Genomic DNA, 27,530 nt, shown 5'->3' with positions numbered 1-27,530 from the left:
TCTCCCGCGGAACTCGTGGATCGCCCGCTCTCGTTGCGCACGTGGACGGCGACGCGGCGACCGTGCGGCGTGGGCGCAGGCTTGCCGTTCGCTGCGTGTGCATCAGAACAGCGTCTCTCTCGGTTCCCGCCGCTAGACAGGAGATGGACGACGGCAACGGCAAACGAAAGCGCAAAACGATTACAATCGAGCAGAAGGCGCCTATGTTGAAAGCCGTTGAGTCCGGCGTCAAGAAGAAAAAAAGTTGCCGAAGATTTCGGCGTAGCGTTGAGCACGGTACCGCAAGCGTGTAATCGACTGAATTCTACTCAATATGAGCACGAAGCGCGAGACTACAATCGACCTCTACATGGCGATCGAGACGCTACAGGCTGCTTGGATGTCTGGAACAGCAAGCACGATCACCAACTGCTTCCGGCATGCCTCATTTGGCGTTAACAGCGGCGGTGACAGCAAAGTTATCGGTGCTGCCGCTAATGAGGGTGCCGCGCGTGACCAAGACCTGGCGTCGTGGGACGCTCTCCTTGACGCCGGAGTTTTGCCCGACTGCGACACCTTCTGCACGTACGTCAGTGCCGATGCTGACGCGGTGACAACCGAAGAGCTGACAGAGGCTGAAATTGTGCGCGCGGTGACAGGGGTGGTGAATGACGACAGTGACGAATGTGTCGACGACAGCCCGGAGTTGGTGAACCCGATGTTCCGACGTCCGCGCAAGCGCTGGATGCGGCAGACCTGCTGCGCCGCTTCTTCGGCGCTCACGATGACGGCAAGGACGAACTCGACATAGCGGCAGCGGCCGAAAGAGCCATCATCCGTCTGAGGAAGATACGGCAGAAGTTTATTAAGGAATATTTTTCTGCTAAGTGAGCCGCCGGCTGGTACGCCGAGTTTGGCGTGAATAAAGTAGCAGTTCTTTGCTGTTCTTTCTTTTTTTTTTTTTTTCTTTTGCTAGTTTTTCTCCGTGCGACGGCCGTTTTTCGTTTGCGTGGCGGGCTGCTGTGGGATTTGGTGGTCAGTACATCCTCTCTTGCGTGCTAATTGTCCGTAGAAATGGATATTGGCTATAACGAACTAATGGTTATAACGAAGTAATTACGACTCCCCCTTCAACTTCGTTATAACGAGGTTGTACTGTATCCTTGAACAAACCGTTCAAAGATAATGTTTGGAGGCTGTATGCCGAATGGATGGCTGAAGGCGACCATGCCATGACTCCCGGGGGAAAGATAAAAAAGCCGTCAGTGGAGCTCCTCTGTGCGTGGGTAATGGAGGCATGGGCCATGATTTCCCCAGAAATCATAGTCCACAGTTTCAAAAAAACTGGAATTTCCAACGCCTTGGACGGGACGGAAGACGAAGTGGTTCACGATGGCGATGGAGACAATGCTGAAGCTGGCGACGACTCTGATGATGCCGCTACGAGCGACGTCGACGGCAGTCTTGACTCTGACTCCGAGTAGTTCGGCCAAGAGACACTTTATTTGCTAGTGGCTTTAGTGTCTGCAAATAAACATTGATTTGTGTTAAACCTGTAGTTTTATTGTTAAGGTAAGTCTTGTATTAGCAGTTTTCATAGCTTGTAGTTAGTTGCTGGCGGGAGAATCCCGATTTGCTGCCGCTTAGTTTTTTGTTTTTTTTCTAGCGCTCTACGTTTTCGCGGAAAATTTTCCCCGCGTAATTCTCACACCCCCCAATTTTCCATCGGTTTTCTGGAAAAAAAAGTGCGAGGATTATGCGAGTAAATACGGTACATAAGCTACGAAAGTTTCATAAAAATCTGCTCAAAAATAAAGAAATATGTATCTAACGCAGGGTCTCCCCTCAAGCACTCTGCATGCGATAGATCAAGGCCAGACCTTTTTTTTCCTTGATATAATGAAGCTCCAATATATCAAAGTAAATTCCCACTGATTTACTGGCTTCGTTACACTGTTACTGCAGATTTGTGAATCACATGGCAGTGAGTATCATGTGTTGCTGCCATGACGGTCATTCCCCAAAGTGCAGATGTTGTATGCAGCAGCCTTTGTTAAATTCAAACTGTAATTAGTTCAATGTTTTTTTTTTAAATCATTTGCCATTGTTTTGGCCAGCATCTGAAACCATTATTTTTTCTACAGCAAAGCCAATGCCACATGACATCTTACAAGCATCACCTTCTGTTTGTTTCAAGGGAATACTCATGTTATTCACATGCTGCTGGCTATTTGTGCATAAAGTGCAAGAGCTATGACACATTAAGTGAGAGCTATGTTGACATCTCTACTGGCTATACGACCAACTGGTTGGCCTGCATTTGAGTTGTGGGAGAGCACGCGCGCCCATTTCCTTTCTTTAACGCTAGCGCGATCGCGAACTGACGGCGGAAGCCAAGGTGCTAATAGGAGAGGAGCACAGTCACCCCTTTCCGGGCAACCCCTTCTTTCCCGCTGCTCCTCGCGTCCCCGCTCGCGGGAAAGGGAACTTGCCCCTGCGAGGGAAACAACCCTCGCGGTGGGGAGGGAGACGGGAGGTGGATAAAACTGCTGACCAGGCAGAGAGACGGCTCTCTCTTGCTCTGCTGACCTGGCAGGTACCACCTCACCGCCCTAAGACTTGCGAGCCGACCATCGACCGAAGGTGTAAGCATTACCCTTTGTTTTCTACTAGAGCGGACTATCCCTCTACGCGACATTTATGCGTTATTGCTAGCGTAGCAATAAAGTGTTGTTTGTTGTTCTAGCCTGTTGCCTTATTCAACTGAACCCGTCGTAGCTGCGATGACTCGTGCTACGGGAAGAGGACGTTGACACGTGCACGGTACGACTATTTGCGCTGGGACCGGAGCTAGGCTTCTGCACCAGCCGTGCATAGAGCGGACCCCCTCAGAGTGCATACAAGATTTCGTTCGACTTTGCACCATTTTCATGGCAAGCAGCAATTCAAGGATCATCATCACCTCATATCAACATGCTGCAATGTTTGCAATGATCACACCCAGTCAAAGACGCTTTAAAGTGACAAAAGAAGAGCAACTGAAAAAAAAAAAAAGATTTTTAAAATGATAAATATATAAGCATACGAACAAAAAAGGAAAGAAGACAAGTAAGACTACATACCCGTTCCTTGACAAGTTGCGACCACTTCGGGTCAACATCAAACATGGGGTTTTTCTCTAACCACTCGGCAAGGTGCTTCAGAGGAGGTGCCTTGCTTCCAGTGATCTGCACAAAAATCATATTCAATAGAAAGCCTTAAAGAGTGCCGTACAGTGCGCCTTAAAGGGACACTAAAGAAAAAAAATTTTTCTTGTATTACTAAATTACTCTATGCTAAAACACTCTTGCCTTGAGAAGATGAACGGCAAGCAAGAAAATAAAGAAAAGCTAGAGTGCAAAAAGAAAACACAGATGGAAACGCTGCATTGAGGTACCCACACTGACTTGTAAAAGGTTCTTTTTTTTAACAATTTCGTTGCTTAAAGAGACACTAAAGGTAATTATTAAGTCGACGTTGATTGTTGAAATAGCATTCCAGAAACCTCATAGTGCTACTTTTGTGCCAAGGAAGTGCTTATTTTGAAATAAAATCATGTTTTAGTGGTCCGCACCGCGTTAGTGCACTTCAATTCACCTGCCTGAAAGCGGTCTTTCTGACTTCACTGTTGCCGTGCCCAACGTTGGCCGCCTTTACTGCGCGGCCGCCGACACTAGTAGCAGCAGTGCGAAAGTAAGCAGGAGACACAGCAGCAACAATGGCCATATAAGCCATCGAAGCTTGCCACAATCGCCGCAATGGATGTAGACGGTGAACCTGACAACGAGACATTGGCTCGCGACGCTGGGCTCCAATTCATCGTCTTGAGCCCCAATAAACGCGGCATGCTGCTGAGGGCTTGTAGTGCCGGCGTCGTTGCGTACTGTGACAGCAGCCTCGGCAGCGACTCTCCATGCGCGCCGTTCCCCATGGCAACGCCAAAGAGGTTTGTTTTTCCATGAATCAACCAGGAAAGAACAAGCAGCATTTTATTACGTCTCTTGATGCATGGAAGGTTCTTTTTTTATTGCAGCTAGTTTGATTACTAGTGATCAAATGTAGTCGGACGTTCTCACAACATCGGGATCATTTCCAAAATGTCCCACTCGTGGTACACGTCGTGTGATACATTTAGCTCAATTTCTCGGTAAGTAGGGCATTGCTGTTGATAATATTGCTGTTTTAGACGTTGTCATACATTGAGCTTTCACTCTGACATAAAATGTTATTTGCCTTTAGTGTCCCTTTAAGCCAGCCCTTGCATTGCATTCAAATAATTACAAAATTCGATAATTTTAAAAGAAATACTATTCTAAATCCCATGGTTTTTAAGATTACGTTACCAACATGTACATTTAATTTTGATCCAATCCAGACAAGTCTACTGAAGCGAACGTGTTCCTTGTTCGAAATGACACCATTTTCGCAATTGCGGTGCTCTAAACCTATTCCACTGGCCCTACATCATGACAATGCAGTGGCGCTGTCAACGGGTGTTTAGTTTCACATGGCAGGCATCGGCCTGTGTTTTCACTGGTGCATGTGCTGTCTGCCGTCATGCAATGAAGAAAAAATGGTGTACAGACAAGCTCCATTATGGTTATTTGCGCAGAAAGGTACAAGAAAGGTACAATAAATTTTTGCCACTTTCCAAGAAATTGGTTGCAAATGTGAAACACAAAATGTGGACTCATCAGTTATGTGGCAAAAACGCCTACCGGGAGGCTGAAGCGAGCGCCCCTGGAAATCATTGCCGAATGGATTGTGAGTAGGGGTGAGCGAATATTGAAACTTCCAAATATTTTTCAAATAGTGTTAGCTATTTGATTCAATTCACACAGGAATTTTACTATTCAAAGTATGCGAACTTCCGGAAAATAAATATAAAGGTTTCATTCGCTGAAAATCATATCACAGCGCTTCTAAATGATGCGCGTAAATCCAATTCTCCTCGTGAATTTCGACCTATCGGAAAGGTTAACGGCCGTCGCCGCACCATGACACTATTTTAGACAAGGTAGCTTGATCAGTGCACTCACACTAGAAGGAGTACAACATAAAAGAGCGAAGCACAACATCTGCTTATACCGTACTTAAGAAAAAAAAGGGGGGGGGCAAGCACAATGCACCCTCATAGCAAGTAAATTTATTCTGCTGGCAGTTCCTTTTGTTCAGTGATTCAGTTTTGCTGGCTTTGAGGTCACTTCTGGAACCACCTCGATCGTTACCTTGACAAGGTCGGTCTACACGAAGCTGCTTGAGAACGCCTGCAAGCCTGTCATCGAAGCTCGGATTATTTTCCCAATTTCGACCCGGAAAAACATTTCCTGGTCGACATGCACCTGAAGATCTCCTTCTTTTGTTTGCACCACTGACGGACACAGGTTTACGGCGTGCAAAATGGACACGACATAGCTTTCATTAGCATGCGAATTTTCCTTTAATATGAGCTTTCATAATGAAAGGGGTACGCACTACTTCCACATCGCTAGGAACAAATTTGACACACACAGACCGTAGTCGAGCCCATGGTTACAGAACTACAGCGAAACCTCGGTGATATGATCACAGCTCATACGAATTTCGGGGTGATACGAATTTTTCGTTGGTCCCGGCCAAAGCTAATTGGCCTGCAGTCTAATGGAGTACGGTTGTTGCGAACCGATTTTCACCCAGCGACGTTTGATACGAACGTACGCTACCGCCCAGGTACGAAGAGGTGCTGTCCGCGCTGTCGTGGAAGACGCGCCAAGCACGTGTGAGCGCGGGAACGCAAGCATGGGCATGCGTGCCGCACCGCCAAATCGTCAGGATCACGGTGTAAGAAAAACACTTTTCTTACGGTCAGAATAAACCTTCAGAGACGCGTAACAGCCTCCCAGTGTCGCGGATCACAACGCACCTGGTTCATTAATTAAATGCGCGCGTACGAGCCGTATATTTACGAGTGCTGGAATGATTGCCGACATCCAAAAACTTGAATGACAATCATTCAGGATTCTTCCTGACGTTGCCGCAGCCCTGACAAACAATAAATGAAAATGTATGCCAGCTTTCTTTTGTCGCATGCTAATTTTCCATGCTTTCTGGTGATACGAATTTTGGATGATACGAATATTTTTCGTGGTCCCGTGAGATTCATATCACCGAGGTTTCACTGTATTCTACTACCGTGGTCAAGCCGAAATCCTGTGCGAACATCGCAATTTTGTGATGCCGATGTCACTGCATCTGCCACTGATGGTCGGCTGTTGCTAATGCCGCGAACATGGTTTCGGTTTGGTACTTGATCGACTCGTTTGCGGAACATGCTTTCCAAATAATGTCTTGATGCCACGAAATCAGCCTGCGATATCGAATTCGTTAACATCAACCTAAAAACGGTGAAATATCATCTTGGCCTTCAAGTTCTGTGGAAGCAGTGTGGCAGCAGCGTGAATAGTGACTTTGCAACACGTAGCTGAAGCAAGTCAGATGGCAACTTTGCAGGCTTGACGATGACATCGGCAGAAGATTCGTCGACGTTGCAATTTAGAGTACCTCGACAACGAAAGAGAGAGGAGATATAAAGTGTAGTCGACACCACCTTGGTTGTACCGAAATATGTAAATAAACACAATTCAGCGTCCACATTTCCTCGTTCTTTATAACACAACCCGGGAACACCCCTTTGTACACCCCTCTGTAACACCAACCTAGCCAAAAGGAATGCTTTCATGTTCCCATCTCATAAGAACGTGCTTAGGGATCCTCTGAAACATTTTCTGTAGTTTTGCTTGGAAGTATTCGAAAAATATTCGATGCGATTCGCACTCCAATTTTAATAGTCGCACAGCTCTACTTCTTAGATCACTATAAGGAGGCTAGAGTATAGATATTTTTTTAAAGAATCACACAGAAATGTGTAGCTAGCATTTTATGCTGTCTTAGAATGCACTGCAATATGTGGTTGAGTACTACCGACAGTATTATACAGGGGATGCAGTAGATAATTGGGCTTGTGATAGAATGTCCCACTGAAGCTGTATTTCGCCTCCTACCTTTACATTATATCTTGATAAATAAAGCACTGTTGTCATTAAAGGAGTACTGACATTATTTTGAGGCACCACAAAAGGGACATTATTAGTTTCCATGGTGTGCACTATCAATGTTCTCCACACACCGGAGCCAGACAACACATAAATAATCTTACTTTGATTTTAAATTTTTCGTCGCCCAGCAACTGCAAGCCAGCCCCACCGCAATGGACATTATCACACAAGTCAACACAGTCCGCTGGGTTTGTGAAATCTGCACCCTGCATGCAGCCTAAATCGCAGAAATTGCTGTCAGTCTTTCTGGACGACAATTCACTTGTTGTAGATTACGTGAACCACGTGCGACTGGCAGCAAACTGACAGCTGTTGCTAGTGCGTCGTGACTTGCAGTCTCCCATGACGTCAGACTTGTGTTGACACGTACTTGACTCCACTCGTACTTGACAGATTCTAAAAATTTTTTGCAATGATTGATTCTTGAGGCAATAAACTCGTCTAATGAAGCCATTCGATGGTTACTTGAAAAAGTGTTGCAGGGCCCCTCCAACATAGCTAGTTTATAGAAATTTGTATCGAGTCAATGCAGCTCAATACAAACTCATGGCAACATTATGGTAACATCAACGACAAGAGAGTTTTCAAAGTATAATTTATAGGCATGGGCGAATACTGAGAGCTTCAAATATTCAAACGAATAAAGTAATACCTCGTTAACTCGAACTAGCATATCTTGAAAAATTGGCTAAGTCGAAATTTTCCGCGGTACCGAACGATTTCCCATAGGTGCAATGTATTTATTGCCCTTTATCTCGAAGTATTTCCGTGCCCACTTTCGGTTATCGCGAAATCTCGACTGAGAGTGGAACAAAAGCTTCACCGTCAAACCGTTTCACAAAATACTAGCGGCAAAATTTCATATGTTTCACAAGGTTCGCACAAGGCTGCCACGCTTACGATGAAGTGGACACTGTTCCTGAAAGTAAAGTCGGAACCCAGCGACTTGGGTCGTACACGTCGTTTTGTTTACCGTCAGAGATGTGATTTCAGCATTTTATTTACGCAAGGCACGTCGCGCGGATTTTTTCGTCGGCCGTGAGATGTGGCCGCCAAAGCAAAGCAAATCATTGATGCTGCAAAGAAAGGTAGCCCTAACCAAAGAAGCTAATTCGAGGCTCGAAGTTTCCGGACGTCAAGATGTTGTTGATCGTGTGGCTGCATCGTGTGAGAGGAGCCCCTTTTAGCCACAACATTGACAGAGAAGGCCGATTCTCTGGACTAGCGGTGGGCTACACTGATCTCACCTGCAACGACAGCTGGTTTGACCGTTTTCTTAAGAGAAACAACGTGGCGTCACGCACGGTGATCGTGGCAGTGTCGACGACATCAGCCGAAACAAGAAACATGCTTCGCTTGATGCGAAATAAAGTTCAGTGGAGCGGCGCGGAAGATCGGCACATGCGATGTGTTAAGCAACTCAAGAAAGCTTTACTAGGTGCAAGTGTTACTGAGAGGCTGACCAGACTTAGTCGGTCTTACTGTACTAAATAAAAAGGCAGTGCCGAAAAACACAGCTGGTTGATAGCTCTGGTATGTGATAATTTTTCTTTAAAACCTTTACATAGAGCCAGTTAGGCACTCCTGTAAGGAAACTGGTCAGTAGTGATAACGCTTCTAGATAGAACTGGAGTTCTCAATAGAATTTGTGCAATTTTGCTTCTCTCGAAATTTTTCCTGGTTTTTACTACTTCGAGTTAACGAGGTACTATTACTGTATTACAGTATTCGAAATGAACGAATAAATGAATATTTGACCACACGTAAACCCCCTGTAAAGATGGTTTCACTGCAGCATGGAAGTGCTATGCAGTGAAACAATTTGGTTTCTCTAAGGTAATATCCCCACTACCATGCATAGTTTCCTAAAATTAACTAGAGGGGACTCTGGCGCTGCGATCGTTCAGCTACCATGGGAATGATGGGTAGTACACAAATTTGCCTAGTCTTCGTGCTTGCGGCTTCAAACGTACTTGTGGCTTTGTTTATTGCTATGTTTTGGTTTTCTTTCAGATAAAAGAATGTATCGTTGTGAACTTCATGATCAGATTTGAATTGCTGAGCCTAAAGAAGTTAAAGTGGCGAAGTGAAACAGCTGACTTTTGCTGAACTTCGTTTTTCGACAAAGCGGACGCAGCCAACGCGGAGCCAAACGGAGCCGAAAGTACGAAGTTTAGACAAATTTGTGTACTACCCATCATTCCCATGCTGGCTGAAGCGTCATGCGTTGCAGCTCCCATAGACACTAGCGCCAGAGTTCCCTCTAGTAAGCATTGTAGGAAACTCTATGCTGCCATGAACCAACATTTCAAGGTTAAGGGGAGACACTGGTCTGGGAGGCGAAAAAATTTCGAAAAAAAAAATTTCTGAAATATTTTTTTTTTCATAATCTAGAACGTCTAAAAAAAGGTATCTCTAAAATATTACAGACATGTAATGCACACTTGTCGAGTTATTTGGTCTTGAAGTCAGTTTCATGACCATTTTTGCTCACCAAAGCACCTCAAAAGTTCCATTCAAGAGTGCACCGTGCTGGAACGACATTAAATGTACATATTACCTCCACATTCATTACTTTTTAAGTTAAAGGGACACTAAAGACAAATATTAAGTCGACGTTGATTGTTGAAATAGCGGTCCAGAAACCTCGTAGTGCTGCTTTTGTGCCAAGGAAGTGCTTATTTTGAAATAAAATCACGTTTTTAGTGGTCCGCATCGCGTTAGCACGCTTCAAATCTCCCGCCTGAAAATACGACTTTCATACGTCACTGCTGCCGTGCCCAACGTTGCCCACTTTTACTGCGCGGCCGCCGACACTAGTAGCAGCCGAGCGGAAGTAGCGGGACCCACAGTAGCAACAACGGTGCTGCGGCAAAGACTTGCTCGGATGGGCACATTCAAAGCCTTCACCAAGCTGCGGTTGGTCTTGTAATCCTGAGTACGAAAGTGCAGCGAGCACACACGCAGAGGTTTTGACTGTTTAGCAAACTGGCGCAATGGCATGACACTAAGCCACTTCGAGCGTAAGGGTTCATTCCGCGGCACCCAGTGAAAAGACACACCGGTTTCCTTGCTGCAGCACTGGCGTTGTGCACCATTCGGGCATCCGGCAATATCACACGCATGCGGCATTTGGTTGAACTTTCTGTCAGAGCGACTTTCACGAGCGCGCAAAACACGCACGGCAGTACGCGATCCCGAAACTACCACTGAGACGGGCGAGGCACAGTTCGGCGAAAACGGAACCTTTGAACCACGCGTGCCGTTCCCCATGGCAACGCCACGGAGGTTTTGTTTTCCATGAATCAAGCGGAAACGAACAAACAGCATTTTATTACGTCTTTTGATGCTCGGAATGTTCTTTTTTTACTGCTGCTAGTTTGATTACTAGTGATTTATTGTAGGCCGACTTCCCTACGTCATCGGGATCACTTCGAAAATGTCCCACTCGTGGCGCTCATCATGTGATACATTTAGCTTAATTTCTCGGTAAGTAGGGCACTGTTGTTGATAATATTGCTGTTTTAGAAGTTGTCATACATTGGGCTTTCACTGTGACATAAATTGTTATTTGCCTTTAGTGTCCCTTTAAACGGGGCAGACCCATCTTAGACATTTTTTTCTTTACTTCTCCATCAATTCTGATGAATCTATACAAGTTTGTGCAGCTTTTTCTGCTGATTTCAAATATGCAATTACTTTTCCTCTAACTCGTCTAGTTTTTGATATAAGTGAAGTTCAACCCCCATTGTTTAAGGCCTTGATATAAATTAAGGTGCTCAATGAAAAGCAAAATTTAAGATACAGTCGAACATGGATATATCGAACTCGAAGGGGATCGTGAATTAGTTCGATATATGAAAAATTTGATATAAAAAATACAGGCCCAGTAACCTTACCAGTGGCGGATGATCACCTACAATTGGCGCATTCAACAATGACAACTACAGTCAAACCCCGCTACAACGAAATTGACGGTGCTCGGAAAAATGTTCGTTGAAGCGAACATTTCGTTGTAGTGAAATCGAAAAAAATATGGCTGACCTGAGATAGTAGAACAGAGAAACCTTTATTTCCAAAATTCAAAAAGTGTCTGCTGCTTCCTTTGCGTCCCCAGCAGCGTCACGACGCGATTCTCGTATATGCATAGCGACGCCACGTTGAAAAGCACGCAGAAACAACGTTCGCGGCTTCCGCGAACAAACCAAACAGAGGCACGGGCGCGCAACACAAACTGCACAGTTGCACTAATATGCTAACACAAGCTATTCGCCAACAACAGCGAGATGCAGGCGTGCTATCGCAGAGCGATGACTTACGCCTTATTCTATGCTATTCTTATCCACCACTCGCGGCTGGCTGATCCCGTTGATAACGTGGACGAATTGTTGCTCCGACTACCGGTCGCACTGGCCAAGCACGAAAAGCATTGGCATTGGAAAAGGCATCGTTTCGCGACTGCACCCCAGGGCTGCTCGCATTGATAACGCGTACGTACCGTCGCTTTGACCACTAGCGAAGCGCGAAAAGCATGAAAAACATTGGAAAAGCATCGGAAAAGGAATCGTACCGCGATTGCACCTCAGTGTGGACAACTGAGCTTTGGCTTCGGATTGTCTGCGACTAAGAAGCAACTCAAACCAGTTGCGAAAGCAGGGCAGTCCGATCGCCGTCGCCATCAAGGAATGGCGGCCCCCATACTCAATCAACAGCGGCGGTTTCCGGAGGTGCCAACACGCGATTTAGACTTTGAATTCGTATTTTTATGTTCTAAAATGCATCAAAATGTCCGAGATTGTGTTTATTGCACAGTAAATTAAATTTTTGAGCCCAGAATGGCATGGTAAATTTCGTTGAAGCGGAACGGCAGCAGAAAAAATGTTCGTTGTGGCGAGCATATTTATGCATTGACTCCTATGGACTGTTGACGTGGAACCGAGAATTTTTCGTTGTACCGGAAATTTCGTTGAAGCGGAGTACTTTGTAGCGGAGTTCGACTGTAATTCCACACACACACAATGCAACAGAATGTTTTATTTGCGCAAAAAAATCGCTTATCTTGGCCTGCTTCTTCGTCTTCAAAATGAAGCTGAAGACGCTGGCCTCGATCTTATCGAGGCTGTCCAGGTGCGACAGCCCGGTTCACCGCAAAATTGCCGCAAAAATGGCGAATCGAGCCGAACGGTGCCGCCACTTCAGCGGCGAAGTACACAGTAGCCGCCGCCTCGTCCAGACGATCTTCATCGCCACTTGAGCTGTCGGCCTGGGCATCCTGGGTCCCTGCGACCGCAGCTACAATGTCCTCGTCAGCAATGTTCACTACAGCCTGAACATTGCAGTCCACTTCCTCAAAATCGTCCGCAGACACTTCGGGTGGAACGGCAGCCGGGAAAAGGGACGACAACTCGTGAAATGCGTTGTCTATGCGCTTGTCGTCACCGTCTTCAGTGGTTTCCACAAGTTGCGCTGTCACAAACCCTGCCTTCTGGAAGCAGTTGGCCACCGTGTCGGTCTTCACGTCTCGCCAGGCGCACATCACCATTTGAATGGCACCAAGCAGGTCAACCTTCAGCCCACTTTGAAGGACTTGATGATGCCCTGGTCGAGCAGTTGCAGCTTCGCTGTCGTGTTGGCCAGTAGAAACTTCAGCTCGATGTTTTTGAGCTCGCAGGGGAGCACGCACGCAAAAGAGGAATGCGGTGGTATGCAACACCTCACGGAAGTGAACTCTGCCAACAAAGTGCTCGCGATCAGTTGCAATGGCGGCGATGGCTACCCGGGCGCCCGGGTTACCTGCGAGGGCAGCACCGATGTACGAAAGGCGCGAGCTGTGGTTGGCTGAGCAAATACAAAAGGGGTGGGCTGTCATTGGCTGATCGAAACTCACAAAACAGCAACAAAAAGAAGAAAGGAAGAAAAAGAAACAGCGAAAGGAGGAGGCTGCCGGCTCCTTCGTTCCTGCTCTCCGAGCCGACGGTAACCCAGAGAGCGTAGGAGAAAGAGAGAGAAACAAAAGAAAAAAAAAGAGCCGTTGCACAAGTTGGAGAACACGCCCAGCAGGAGTACAGTCCGAGTCCTTTCGCCCTCACGTTTTCGAGTGTTTTGGATGTCGGCTGAGGCGCGGTGCCGCGAAGGTCGCGGGGCTCAGCGAGTGCTGAAGCGCGCCTTCCAGCTCGCGCGGCGTTCAATATATCCGATGGCGGGTAAAAATACCGTTCGATATAGACGTGCGAATTTCTGTACTTTTACAAAGGATTTTCAAGGAGATAATTTACAAGTTCGATATAGCCAAAAATTCGATTATGTGGGTTCGATATATCCTCATACTAATCGCCCATCCCTAATAACTTGGATGGGATGGGGTTCATTCGGCAAGCATTATCAAATCATGAATGGTAGTCTACCACTATCTCTCAAGAGGAAGATATATAACAGCTGCATCTTACCGGTACTTACCTATGGAGCAGAAACCTGGAGACTTACAAAGAGGGTTCAACTTAAATTGAGGACGACGCAGCGAGCGATGGAAAGGAAAATGATAGGTGTAACCTTAAAAGACAGGAAGAGAGCAGAGTGGGTCGGGGAACAAACGGGGGTTAAGGATATCATAGTTGAAAGTAAGAAGAAGAAATGAATATGGAGCACGTCGGCAGGATAACCGGTGGTCATTAAGGGTAACTGACTGGATTCCAAGAGAGGGCAAACGCAGGAGGGGAAGACAGAAAATTAGGTGGGTAGATGAGATTAAGAAGTTTGTAGGTATAACGTGGCAACAGAAAGCACAGGATCGGGTTGATTGGCGGAACATGGGAGAGGCCTTTGCCTTGCAGTAGGCGTAGACAGGCTGATGATGATGATGATGAATAACTTATTAATTTAAACTGATTTAATGCTTCACAGTAGTGTGCCTGTAAGTGATAGAGTACCAACAAAAACAATACTGACCTTCTTCCCGGTCAGCCGATTGATCACAGAGACATTCTCATCTCCGGTGAGGCAGTGTGGATCCAGCTTGCTAGGGTCCAACCGAGGTCTCCTGCCCCTTCGCCTTGACTCGGGCAACTCGAGCAACTCCAGCTGCTACACGAGAAAATTGTCATAAGAATACCACCTTTCAAGATGACCAAACCAAATTAGAAAATGAAAGACAGAGAGGCAGCAAAAAGAACAAAGGGGAGGCTGACTGTAGCTAAGAGCCTCAGCATCTTTCTTTGCGTTTTGTATGGTGTTGTCAGTGAAGTCTCACCATCAATGGCGGAAAGAAAAAACTTAATTACAGTCGATCCCGGATACATCGAACTCAAAGGGGATCGCGAAATATGCGTATTTAAAGCTTTAATTAAAGCACTGCAGGCCTCGACACAGTTTTCTGAAATCGTAAAAAGCGCGAACATGACGATTCGCTCACATATACTAAAGAACAAGGCGAGAACTTCTTTTGCAAGTTAACGCAGTTTATTTCGCATAAATAAAGTCTGTCAACTTGTCTTGCTTCTTGCGCACCGTGAATTCATCAAGTCATCGTCAATATTATATAAGCTTTCCAAATCAGTAAATTCAGCACCTTCGGACACAACAGCGGTGATTGACGCTGGACGCTGATGCGAGCTCTGTAGCGCCGTAAAGGGTTTAGCGGTGGCAGCGGTGGCTGGCATCTTCAAGCCGCACGGGTCCATTTCCGCAGCACCGGCAATGTCAGCTATGATCTCGGCATCGATGCAGTCAGAAACCGCTACGCCGTTATCTGCACCGATGAAGTCACTCGCTGTGCTCCCGTCCGATACGGCGCCCGGAAACGCTAAGTCGCAAAATTCACTCATGCACCGTACGCCGTAGTCGACGGTCATGACGCGCCCGAAGTTGTCACCTGGCACCAAGGCCCGTAAGGAAACAGTGCACGAGAGTGCTTTACTTGACGTCATTTCAAGCACCGGTCATCATTTTTATCGCTACGAGCGGGACAATGTTTAGTTCGACTACCGAATGACGATTTATCAAGAACAAAGCGCGAAGTACACACAGTACACATTCTGCAAGAGACAACGCTGCACCGCTGCACGAAGAAACATTTCTCCACCGTTGACATGTTGGCGATACCAATGGCACTTGTGGCTTTGCAGAAGGCAGCCGCTACTTTGGCAAGAAATGCGAAAAAAAGCGTAGCCTCTGAGATCAGCGTTTTAAAACTGAAAACATTAAATACATCACGAGGTTGCGGATCTCGAAGGCCATGCTTTGCGGGCCCGCATGCCATCGTGCACGAAGAGAAAAGGAAGGGAATGCAAACATTACAACAAGACTGCGAAGTCACTTCGAATTCTCATTTTGGTGCCCTCGGCAATCAGCCTCTTTGAAAAACACTAGCCCATGCGTTAAAACCTGCGTACTGCGCGTCAAATATACCGGTGAACTGACAAGCGCTGCGGAACGTACTAGAGCAACGCAACTTCGTCACCTGCGCGTGACGAGGGATTGGAACTTGTATGAACGCGGCTGAAAAATGATCAATAGTTGTTAGGAGAAATGCACTTTCTGGGCTTCGGCGCGGGGCACCGTTCGATATAGCGGATGTTTTGCTGTGCGGGAGTTCGATATATGTGCACCCCAAGCCCATACTTTTACATGGGAAATTCAAGGGGATTTAGCAACTGTTCGATATAGCCAATAATTCGATATATTCGGGATCGACTGTATTCCATCGAACATTACTGCAACTTCTATTCCGTTTTAATGAAATTATTGCCCAATTTTCTATCACAGAAGTAGAACTTCCCCAAGTTTTCCTTAAGCTTTTTAAAGACTCATCATAATTCCTGGAATTTCCATTTGGCAGACAACCGACATTATTGAGGCTCATAACCTATTATATGATATTAAGCTAAGGGTGAACTATATTACATATTTTATACTCATTTCAAAAATGAAATTTCTTGTAGCACGTTAACACAAAGAATACTCACATGGCTCGACAGAGAGGGCATGGGCGAAAAGGCCATGGCCGCTGCTGCGGCTGTCAAACTTGGGTGGCTGGCCATCAGCTCCGGATGGTCATCCAGCCAGCGTTTGAGGTCCTGGTGCATGGCCGCTGCCGCCGAGGCCTGCTCTGCCGCCTGCTGCTGCTGCTGCTGCTGTTGCTGAAGGGCTGAAGAGCCACCGCGAGAATCCACAGCCTTGTTCGCGCCAGGGAGGCTAGTAGCCACGCTGCTCAGACTGGGGATGTCTGCCATTGAATAGAAATGCAAAATTTTTTTTTTTTTTTATTCACACAGACTACTACCTTTGTGTCAAAGTATCAAGACCACAAACACAAAATCTTGAATAGCGACAGCAACTGAATCTAACTTAGCCACAGTTAACATCACGAGTTCAACAGAACACATTCAAGTTCATAATTTGAATAAAAGTATCATATTGGCAAGGGGTGGCATTATTAGACTAATGTGGGGAATGAAAAGAAAGAAGAAACACAGCAAAGGGCACAAGTAAAATACGAGTGAAAAGCCCAGATTCTCCGGAAAAATAACAGGAGTGTGGCCATGGACTTACCTACACAATCCATCAGTCATATTTACTCTTCTAAGCTCACTATTAATACTAGATGAAGCTACATTCTTCACACTGCTTCACACACCCAACACCAAGAACTCAGACATGCACAGACACAGCTGCATAGAAGAAAAATAGTTTTCTTTGTTCAAATAGTGATGGCGTACAAATGCAATCTCAGCCAAGCTTATGAACAGATGCTGATTCAATAATCAATCTTGTAGTTTCGTCACTGTGCCTACGTACAATGAAACTGCAATCAAAAAGCGCAGAGCAACTGCACATGCTGCAATGTGCGACTAACTAGCCATCACTAACTTCCTTTACATTGTTGCAGTGTTCCCCGAGCCTGCCATTGAGACACGGCCCCGTTTGCCCTACATAATATTTACCAGATGATAGAGGTATCTGGTACATTACTGAGCCAGCATCTATTCACAAGCTAGGCCAAGACTGCATTAGTACGCCATGACTATCTTTAAAGGGGTGGTGCCATCAAATTTCGAGGCTATAACAAGCCTGTTGTGGGTTTCCTTTGTATGCAAGGACATTCCACACGAAGGGTCGGACACAGCAAACGTTTAGAATATATTTTAATTCACTTCCAAAGTGTACCTAAATGCTCATTCTCCCGATCGAAACCCATCGCTAGCGCGCCAACACTGACGTAGATCTGTAGGATGGGCAACGAAAGTTGTAGTGACGTCACACCAAATCTGCTGTAGTAACGTGAGTGACCTCCGGACCTCCGCCACTTCCGCAACGTACGTACCGGCTGTAGTGAACTAGAATACATTCTAGTTCACTATAGTACCGGCAAAGCATCGGTTGCTACATCACTCGCCGAGTTTCGATCGCTTCCTGGTCATGTGCGTCACAGCCTTGTGTGGTCACGTGACCACGCCTCCTACACTTCTACGTCACTGCCCAACCTCGGCGCCCAGAAACCGAAACCGAAAGTTGTCCAAATAAAAAGGCAATATTAAATTATTTAGCGAGAATACATGAATTTTGGTGCGTGCATCATGCTTCCTGGAGCTATAGGAAACGCTTACAGCAAAGAACGCGCAAGCCACAAATTTGGTGGCACCACCCCTTTAACAAAGAAAGAACTATTTTTCCTCGATGCAGCTGTGTCGACACATGCCCAAGTTGTGTTTTCAATGTATATAAATGTGTGTGATCCGGGTTATAATAAATCACTGTTAAAAGTTAGCGCACTGTGTGTGTCCCTCCTCCTTGTCTGTGCCTCCACAAGTCTCCGCACTAAATGCCACGGATACGTCTTACCAACGAGGCCAGAAGTCAACCTTTGCAGACATTCTCACCTACCACCATCATTACATCACCTATGCCTCTGCAATCTCTTTAACTTTCTTTCAAACTGCCTTGCTATTTACTTCCACTGCCCAAGACAACACAACACTGTGGAAGCTATAGCTGCTTGCTACAGTAAAACACAAGAATGATCTAGTGAACTACACACAGAGTGCGGATGCATGAGAAGCAGGATACGGTTCAATCCCACACAAAAAAAGTGTTATTTATTCGGACTAATGCAACCTTGCTGCAGATTTCATGAAAACAAAATGCTACGTTAATATAAACAATATCTGCCAAAGAAACGTTGCTAGTGGATATTATTCAAGCTTTGGTAATGCACATCATACAACTCATCGATCACAATGGAAGATTCTTCAAGGTGCCTTGGTTGTGGCAGCCTGCCTGATGCAACTTAAGAAACAGGTTGTCAGAAGAGCCTCACATCAGACATGCCATTGATATGGAAGTCTTGCAATGCTTGCCCACAAGTCTGCTTGAGCCCTGAAGAGAGTATGTACTCCGCGTATTCTTTATGTTTCCAGCATATGCAACGCAGGAATAAGAATGACAAATACAATTTACAGGTCTGCAGCAGTTATGTGCTCAAAACAGCCATAGTTAAGATTTAAATCCTTACCCCTGACTTGTCGACTGCTACTGGGTACGTCTGCTCCATGAGGCAGAACGCTTGATGACAGCATAGAGGACAGGGACAAGGGCACTGCTGTGCTTTTGTGGGATTTGGGAGGCTCCTCGTGGCGGCTCTGCAAGTAGTTGCAAAGAGTGGGTTGTTTAGTGCAATAATTACATACAATACTTTCAATGCAAGAACGAAATCTGCATGTAACAGTACCAATTTACTGCAAGGAACAGCTCAGGAACAAATGACTAGCTGGGAACTTCACAGCTCCGAGCAACACATAGATGCTCATTTTCAGCCCACACTGGCCGTTTCTTGGTATTCAACTCCACTTTGAATATTAGAGAATTTAAGCATGGTGGCCCAAAGAAGCTTAAAGATGTGACCATCATCTGTGAAAAAATAAACGATGCAGAGAGCTGCAAACAGAAGGTTCCTAGTACAGAACACAGCAACTTTATTTACAAAACAAGGCAAATTTTCTGAAGATGCACCAGTAGACGCTAAATAAGTGGACACTCTAATAACAGCGGCGGTGAATGTACCTGGCTCTGCAAAAGTGGTACGTATTGGGACACGCCAGCACATTGCTGCTGAAACATCTGCTAATTGCAGGCTCCTTGGCAATCTGCATCCAAATTTGGCTCTTAAAGGCCAACTCCGGCGATTTTTCGAGGTCGATGGATCTCAATGAAATTCGCTGGGTACGTTCATTTGCACGTTTCCGTCATTTATGCCAAATTACAGGCTTGAGACATGCGCAGATTGTTTGCAAATGAATTTTAAAGATTGTCTGCAAACGCCCTCCTGGCTTCCCACAATTATTGGCAACATTGCGTCTGTGACGTCAGTGTTGGTAAGGCAGCGGAAGTGACGCAGCCGAGGGCACCGCTAACTTCGGTGCTTCGGCCGCTACAGCGAGCGTCTGCTGTGCACAAGGCGACAGACAGCGTTGCTATGGCCGGCGCTTCACTGGTCGTCCCGGCTGTCACAGTTTTCATACTCCACGCCGGCGTGACCGGCATGCCTTGCACGACTTCCGGTTCGTTCGTAACAACGTCTACGTCATACGTAGACAGTACACTCGGTTGGGTTTCGGTTTCGGTGTTGCGCTTTTTTGCTTATTTAAAATTATTCTCCAATTTGCCGAGTATTTCTGCTATCGGGCCCGTAACAGGAGCGTCTCAGGAACATAAAAGCACCGTTACTTTGACATGGCCAAAAAATCGCCGGAGTTGGCCTTTAAGAAACACACCCTTATAAGGGCTGTGGGCACTGTCGTGCAGCACAGGGCAATTTGTGATTGCGTTGATGAAAGCCACTGTCCACCCTTTTGGTCACCATCTTGAATTTGTGACTGGATAATTACATGCTAGTGCAGTCACAGTGCAGATTCTGGCACAGCGCAAAGACACTGCACTTTTGGCATGGCAAAAAAATTCATCCAGAACTGATCTGGTGCATGAGATGGTCTTCCGCCTGCTTAGAAGGGTGAAGCGGGTAGACTTTTAACGAGTTTTGCGGCTTTCACCTGCTATGAGCCCTAGTACGAATGAAGCCTACAAGGGTCGTATGTACTACAGTTAAACCTGTCTATAACGAACCACCACACAACAAATTCCTCGATATTACAAAGTTTTTCTATTCCCCGCCGTTACTCCATAGAAGTACATGTATTTACGACCTCTATGTAACAAAGTGGCAGCGGAAGACACCCTTGATCCAATGAATTTTTGCCGCCAACAACCTAGGGATTTTCACCCGAATTTTGTCATTTTCGTAAGAGCAGGAGCTGCATGCATCTTCTGCGGTTGCATCGCCGACAACGGAGCGCGAAGCAACAGTGTCGTGCAAGGCGCGCTCGAAGGCCCGGCAACTGCAAGGGGAGAGTGAGCGCTCGTTTGTTTGTGCAGATGTGCGCGAGGCGGGCCTGCGCCTCGCAAGCCGGCGTTTTTGCAGCACATGCCCCCCTCCCTTCAAACCTGATCTCTCGCAGGTGCCACCACGCTAACCGCGCCGGCTTTAAGAAGAAAAAAAAAAAAAGAAGAAGAAGAAGCTTTTGTGTTGGCAGTGCCACACTTTGGTTGTTACAGAAGTCTCTGAACTGCACTTCGTTAACGACAAGCCAGGTGATGCCAGGAAAAAAAAAGGGGGAGAAAAATTGCTATTTGTCGTTTTGACAAATACTGACTGTAAAATATGCATAGTTTTTCTCTCATACTAGCACAAGCCACACAGCCATTTTGTATAGGCCGGCTACAGACACATGCATACGCACCTTTCTTGCCAGCAGCCGCTCCAACTCCTTTTCGTCTACATGCAGCTTTCCACCTGACATAGGGAGTGCCATTGGTGCCGGTGGGGGCACAGCTGGAGCAGAGGTGGTTGATGAGGCATCTGAATCTTCCCTCTCATCTGCACTCGATCCCGGCTGCTTATGCTCCTCACGCAGCTGCTGCTGCTTACGTGCTTGCAGGTTGAGGGCCAGGGCATCGATGCGGCTGCCACCAGAACGCCGCCCTCGGCCGCCTCCTCGGCCCCGACTGGCTGCCACAGCACCATTGAGCAGGGCTGATCGCACAGATGGCACCATAGTAGCTGCTGCACATAAATTTGATGTGGCAGGTACTGAGCCTCCTGAACTCAAGTCCATGGGTGGCTCCTCGGAAGGTGGGGCTGGTGTGCTGGCCTTTGCAGGTGGCGGCGTGGGTGCAGCTTTGACCCGCAGATCCAGCATGCCCAGCGCACTGGCTGGTGGCCCTCCTCCCCGCACCGATGATGAACCCTGGTGGGCAGGTGGTGGCGGGGGAGGCTTGCTTGGCTCATCACGGTGCGCCGGCTGCGGTGTCGTCACCGTGGATGCAGTGACAACGGCCGTGGCTGCAGTGGCCACCACACTGGCTGGTACACTTGGGGCCACTGTACTCATGGGTGCAGTAGCCGTGGCTAGTGTACTGGGCAGGCTGCTGGTGCTGGGTGGTGGAGGGGGTGCCAAAAACTGCTGGAGTTGCTTCAGTTGCTGCTGTTGCAAGTTATGGGACAGGAGTGCTCGTAGCTTGGCTGCACAAAAACCCATAAGAATTGACACTTAATTTCTTTAATAGAACATAAATTGCGTATAAAGATTGGCAAAACTAAGCCTTTCACATGTCAGGTTTCAACCAATACTGACCTCTCTCTGCCTCTATTTCGAACCTTCGTCTCCTTCTTCTCCGCCTTGTGCCTATGAGCAAGTCATCGTTCTAGAACGAAAAGACAGATATTGGAATACACATGACCACCTCAGTGCAATAAACCAAAAAGTATAAAGAACGTCAGCATTAGGTACATACCGGCGTCGGTGGGATAGGACTATGGCGACCAGCAGACACGGACACAACTGGAGGCATTTCCACTGACGATGTAACAGTTGCAGCTGCAATGCCAGCCGCAGTGGCTGCCACATTTGGTGTCACAAGTGCTGGGGAAAGCCTTGAGGTCAGGTCAGGAAGCATAACAGGTGCAGATGGAGGAGGAGGTGGAGGAGGAGGAGGGGGTGGCGGCGGTGGTGGTGGTTGAGGAGGGTGCTGCTCTCGTATGATCACAGGAGAGGAAATGTGCTCAGGAGTGGCATGCAGGGTTTGTTCAGAGCCAGATGCCACTGATGAGGCCACAGGTGATGATGGAGACTCAGTTGGAGTAGCTGGCAACAATGTGAAACCTTGACGAGGTACTGGCCATTCCTTTTTCTCCACAGCATGTACAATGTATTCCAACCGAATTTGAAGTACTTTGTCCTGGAAAAACAATGCAACATACTGTAATCCAGTTGATTAAGCAACATAGTTTTTAATTAACTTAATTGCACACTTAGCTTCCAACAACATATCAATAAATCAATAGCATTTTTATAATTTTCAACTTTAGGCTGACAAAACTTTACTTCCAGAAGCCAGTGCAAAGCTCCTGCTTTGACAAACGCGTAAAACAATATCGGCCTGGCTGCCATAAATTGTAAAACACTGCATATCATTTGTAGTTCAACCTCTAATGCACCATGCGCTATATAAAAACTGTACTTGAATGTAATGCAAGATTTTTACTTTCAGAACCACGACCCACCAAAAAAAATGTGTAAACAAAGAAAAATCAAGCCCTAGACACCCACGATCTATCAGATCCAAAAAAAAAGAGCACCACTTAGTTATCATCATCATCAGTTTCTGTGCACGAAGTCTAGGCAATCCAGCAGTAGTCGCAGCTTCCGGCCACCATTTACCACTTGTATGCACGTGTTTTAATGTTTACTTTCTGGCACAATCATTGTTTGTGTGTTCCTGCCAAGCCTCATAATGCCTTAGATGCAACGCCAACGATGTGCTTCAAGGTGCTTACAACTCTTCATAAGAGCTACAGAGGCTGACAATGCAACCCAGTGATGCTGCCAACCGAAACAGCAGAACTTTTGACAGTGTGCCGGAGGATGAGGCCTTCAATGGCTTCAAGTGAAGTGAAATAAATATTGGTTTTCTACGCCTTTGTTACAACATTAAAGCATGGAACATCGTACAATAGCGTACTACCAGATGTTTATTTCAATCGACACCCCTCCAATACATAGAGTGATTGCAGTTATAACGACGTTAGACACACTAGCCCAACAGACTGTCCTCAACATTTACCTACGTCTTAAGTTTGTGTTGGCTTCCATGCTCCTTGCGTGTGTTCTCTTTCGCAGTTGTCAATGTGGTGCTCACGTGCACGCGATGCCATGCATGGCGACTGCATCACGGTTTTTGTGTGCTCACATGGCCAGCTGGGCCCAACCTACCTATGCGCTCTCCAGAACTGAAAATGCGACAGGGTGCTAAAATAACGTCTCCAAATAATTAACCATAGTGTGCTCAAGGAAATAAGGTTTAATCAGTGATAAATGGGTAGTTGCAACAGAAAAAACAAGATGCAAAATTTTTGTGTTGGTACTCCTTTGAGCCGTCAGCGAATACATTACGCTCTACAAATACTTGGTTGGGGATCCATCGCATCTTCATCTTATCTACAGTTCATCTAAAATGGGTGCCTTTTACTAAACTTTTGCTGTATACTTTCTGAGGTTTCACGTGGCAAAACCACCATGTGATTATGAGGCTCACCATAGTGGCAGACTCCAGATTGATTTTGCCCACATGGGGTTCTTCAACATGCACCTAAACCAAAGTATGCAGGTGTTATTGCATTTCGCCCTCACTAAAATGCGGGCCCCGCTATGGCCAGGAATCGAACTCCTGTCCTCCATCTTAACGGCACAATCTCTTACCTGCTAAGCTACCACAGTGGGTCCGTAACATAAGAATCGCTTAGCACTCAAGTAATTTATTAAATGTTTCAATATTGAATGTTTGCCTAAATATGCCGATTAGTCAATCACGGGCTAATACAGTATAATCTCAATGACACAAATCTCATGGGTTCACGAAAAATATTCATATCATCAAAAAAACATGAAAAACTAGTATGCCAAATTAGTATGCTACTACTAGTATGCCTAGGGTGTGGCAATAGAAAAGTGGTAGGCGTTTTTATTTATTGTTTTTCTGGACCACAGCAATGCAATAAGACGTTCTGAATGACTGCCAGTAGCTTCTATGTGTCAGTGAACTGGTACTCATAGACACATGAGGCGTCCAATTAAGGGACAAAAGGTGTTGAGTCCCGTGACAGCTAGTAGCCCCGGCTCTTCATAATTTTGGTGCGCTGTACCGCAAGACACCACTGTACTGCAGTGAAAGTGACTTATGACGGCTTCTGCACTGGATACACCAAGGCCAGAAAAACACCAGGCCTGTGCGGAAAGCGCAGCACAGTCACAGAATAATCTGGAAGAGCGGCATTTCTAGAGCCCGTTATAAAAATCTCTTGTGGCTACTAATACAAGTACACTAGCAACGTACCCACTAATCATAATTTTTGTGAAGTTGGGAAGCACCCACCATGACATTATTCGTCATTCTGCGGAGAAGCGAGGTGCCATCTGTAAGGCATTATGTGCACTTTGTTGATGGCATGGCTGATGACGAAGAATTATGGCTGAAGCCTTTGTAATGGGTTGGAAGCTTTAAACGAACCCTAGTTACGTAATTCGCGTTGTGTCACGCCTGGTCGTTATTTAAAGGAGCACTGACACAAAATTTCGAAGGCGAGATAATGAGTGAAATAGATGTATGTGGAGCCGTACACAACGTCTACGAAATATCAAGGGCCAATATAGCTTAGAACATATTTAAAATCAATTTTAAAGTGCATGCCGCGCGACTGAGCGAGATATGAGCGTTTCGCGACGCCGACATCAACGCGGGGGGTGTGTAAAAAAACCTACGTCACGAGTTTGTGTTGGCTGGTGGCTGGTTGTGCCCTTGCGCTTGTGCCGTGCTACCTGCCATTTCTTCCTCCGTGCCTGTGGCTTTGCGTGTGCTTGTGTGTTCTCTTCCGCTGTTCGCTCGTCGTGCCCGTGGGCAGATGTTATGGCCCGCTCAAGCTAGCGGCAAGCCTGCCGCAACGGCACGGTGCCGCAGAACGTCGACCGTCGCCGCATTCGCGCCTCCGAAAAACATGGCAGCACTGCCAAAAGCGGTTGTCGTCCACTTCGAATCTATCAAGTGGCCGCCGTGCGCTCTGTAACGTGTAAGTTCCGAACTGATGCTTCCATTTGCTTTAGATTGATGTCCTTAAGCTTCGACAGCAATGTATTCGGTCCGATTCGGTGCCGTTTTTGAGAGCCATAGTCAAATAATCAATGCTGTAAGCTTAGCGAGTCGAGATGGGCGCTTCCGAATGCTTGGAGGACATAGATTACGCGTTTGTTAGTTGTTTCTAATCCTCCATAGCTGGCGCCACTTGACCTGGTTCGGCGCCCACCGCACCGACGCTCGCGCGCCGCCTACGTCACAATTTTGCGTGTTCACGTGGCTAGCTGTGCCTACACGTCCTCCGGAAGTAGTGCTGCCTAGCTCGGTGCTCTTTGAAACCGAAACTGCGACTGGGCGCTCTAAAAACGTCTCTAAATAAATAACCGTCGCGCACTAGCGCAAACGAGGTTTGCAGCCGTGATAAGTGGATCATAGGCTATCTATTGCAACAAAAAAAACAAGGTGGAATATTTTTGTGTCAGTGCTCCTTTAACTCTCCCACCGCACTTTATAACATACGTTAACGTAAGAAAGAGAGAGACGAAGGGAATTAACTTTATTGAGACCCTGAGGAAATGGATCATGGGAGCTTAATTGGCTTCCTTGGCAACCAATACATGTGCACTTGCGAGGAACCCACTACGCTATAAATGATCATAATTGTTTGAAGTAGGGAAGCAGCCACTATTTCATTTTTCTTCATTCTGCGGAGAATCATGGTAACCGCTAAACACCTTTAAGGCATTATGTGCACTTTGTTGATGCTGTGGCTGATGACGAAGAATTATGGGAGAGCCCTTTACAATGGGTCAGAAGCATTCAACAACCTACTCGTTGCGCAATTCACATTGTGTGATGCTTGGTTACAAAATTCGCGTTGTGTGACGCTTGGTTGTTATTTTACTCTTCTACGACGCTACATTACATGTGTTAATGTGGTTCCTTCCCGACATGAAGCCTGTATAGGGTCTTTTTGCAATGCAGTTTCAAGCACCGGCATGGCTCTGAGGTAGAACACTGGGCTCCTACGTAGAGGGCCCAGGTTCGAACCTCGTTCCATCCTGAAATTTTTTTCTTATTTAGTTTTTTTTCCCCCGTTTTTCGAGCGATAGTAGTTACGGACACTGGCGGCGGCGTCGGATAACTACGGCACCAAAAACGGCCCTTGTTGTGATCTCATAACAGCTTTCCCTGTAAAAGTTAAAACCACTGTCCTTTGTTATTATTTTCTTTTCGCCGTGGGGTTGAAGCTGATTTTTTGTAGATGTATGGCCATGCTTGTAAAATCGGGAGTCCCCCTGAGCAAATAAGGTGAGTATGCAGGTATGTGATCCTGAACAATCATGCATGTTGATGTCATGAAGCCTAGCTCCTGCACGATGTCTATCCACTTCCTCTATGGTTACTCGGCCACCTTTCGCTTGCTTCAACGAGGAATTTGGGTGCAAACGAAGAACGCGGCCTCAAGTGCAACAGCACAAGTCAGTGCCCCGCAACCTGTCAGCACTGTGCGTGCATACATGCATGCACATGCACGTATGTACACTGAGAAAACAGAGTGAACAAAACTTGCAGACATGTTTACCAGCAAAGGCAAAAGTTCTGCCCAAAATTCTAACATTCTATAGCAGATGATGCATATGGAATATGCTGTCCGATTGTTGTAGGCATGAAACAGTCTTTAATTGTGCATATACATTGTGCTTACTGTCAATTTTCTCTCTGCAAGAATTTACAGTGATGCTACCGAGGACTTCTGATTTGGAGCAATTTTTGGAGCAGCAAAATTTCCGTTTTGGAGCACTTTGGAGCAGCAAAATTTTCATCTTGGAGCACTTTGGAGCAGATAATTTTGCATCTAGAAATATTTCGATTCATTGCAAATCTCATAAAAAAATCATCTCAGGAGCATAGGCGTGCACACAGGGGGGGCAGGGGAGGGCGGCAGCCCCACCCCTAATCACCTAAGAGGGGGGGCGCAAAATCTGCCCCGTACATTGACCCTTGCGATAGCAATTATATGGATACTCTCGGCGGATTTTTGCCGTCGCCGTAATTTTCCGTATAAAGTCCAAATTAATAACATCACCACGTGCATTCTAGCAGCGGGTAAAAGCTCGCGAGCGCTGGCGACGAACGCGGCTGAAGCGGAGATTAAACTAGCCGGCCGTCTGTCTCCGCCGCCCGGACAGCGCATGAGATAACATCTTCCCGCGTGCGTGCCTGCCGTCGATTGCTCATCAA

The 27,530-nt window shown here is 46.5% G+C and overlaps 1 protein-coding gene across 4 annotated transcripts in view; it reads right to left on the bottom strand.

Moving 5' to 3' along the window:
* LOC119376795 (chromodomain-helicase-DNA-binding protein 8) overlaps positions 1-27,530 on the bottom strand; it is a 178,252-nt gene that overhangs the window by 25,360 nt on the left and 125,362 nt on the right. For all 4 annotated transcript variants that reach the window (XM_037646517.2, XM_037646514.2, XM_037646526.2 and 1 more), the window contains 7 exons: positions 21,954-22,397; positions 21,794-21,863; positions 20,900-21,681; positions 18,619-18,745; positions 16,073-16,332; positions 14,058-14,192; positions 3,102-3,206 (listed from right to left, as the gene is read on the bottom strand). In XM_037646517.2, the coding sequence (XP_037502445.1) occupies positions 3,102-3,206; positions 14,058-14,192; positions 16,073-16,332; positions 18,619-18,745; positions 20,900-21,681; positions 21,794-21,863; positions 21,954-22,397 (1,923 nt within the window). The remainder of the gene's footprint in view (positions 1-3,101; positions 3,207-14,057; positions 14,193-16,072; positions 16,333-18,618; positions 18,746-20,899; positions 21,682-21,793; positions 21,864-21,953; positions 22,398-27,530) is intronic.

The sequence above is a fragment of the Rhipicephalus sanguineus genome, chromosome 1 (assembly GCF_013339695.2).
Source record: "Rhipicephalus sanguineus isolate Rsan-2018 chromosome 1, BIME_Rsan_1.4, whole genome shotgun sequence".
NCBI classification, from domain to species: Eukaryota; Metazoa; Arthropoda; class Arachnida; order Ixodida; family Ixodidae; genus Rhipicephalus; species Rhipicephalus sanguineus.
This window is presented reverse-complemented; position numbering and strand designations above follow the sequence as displayed.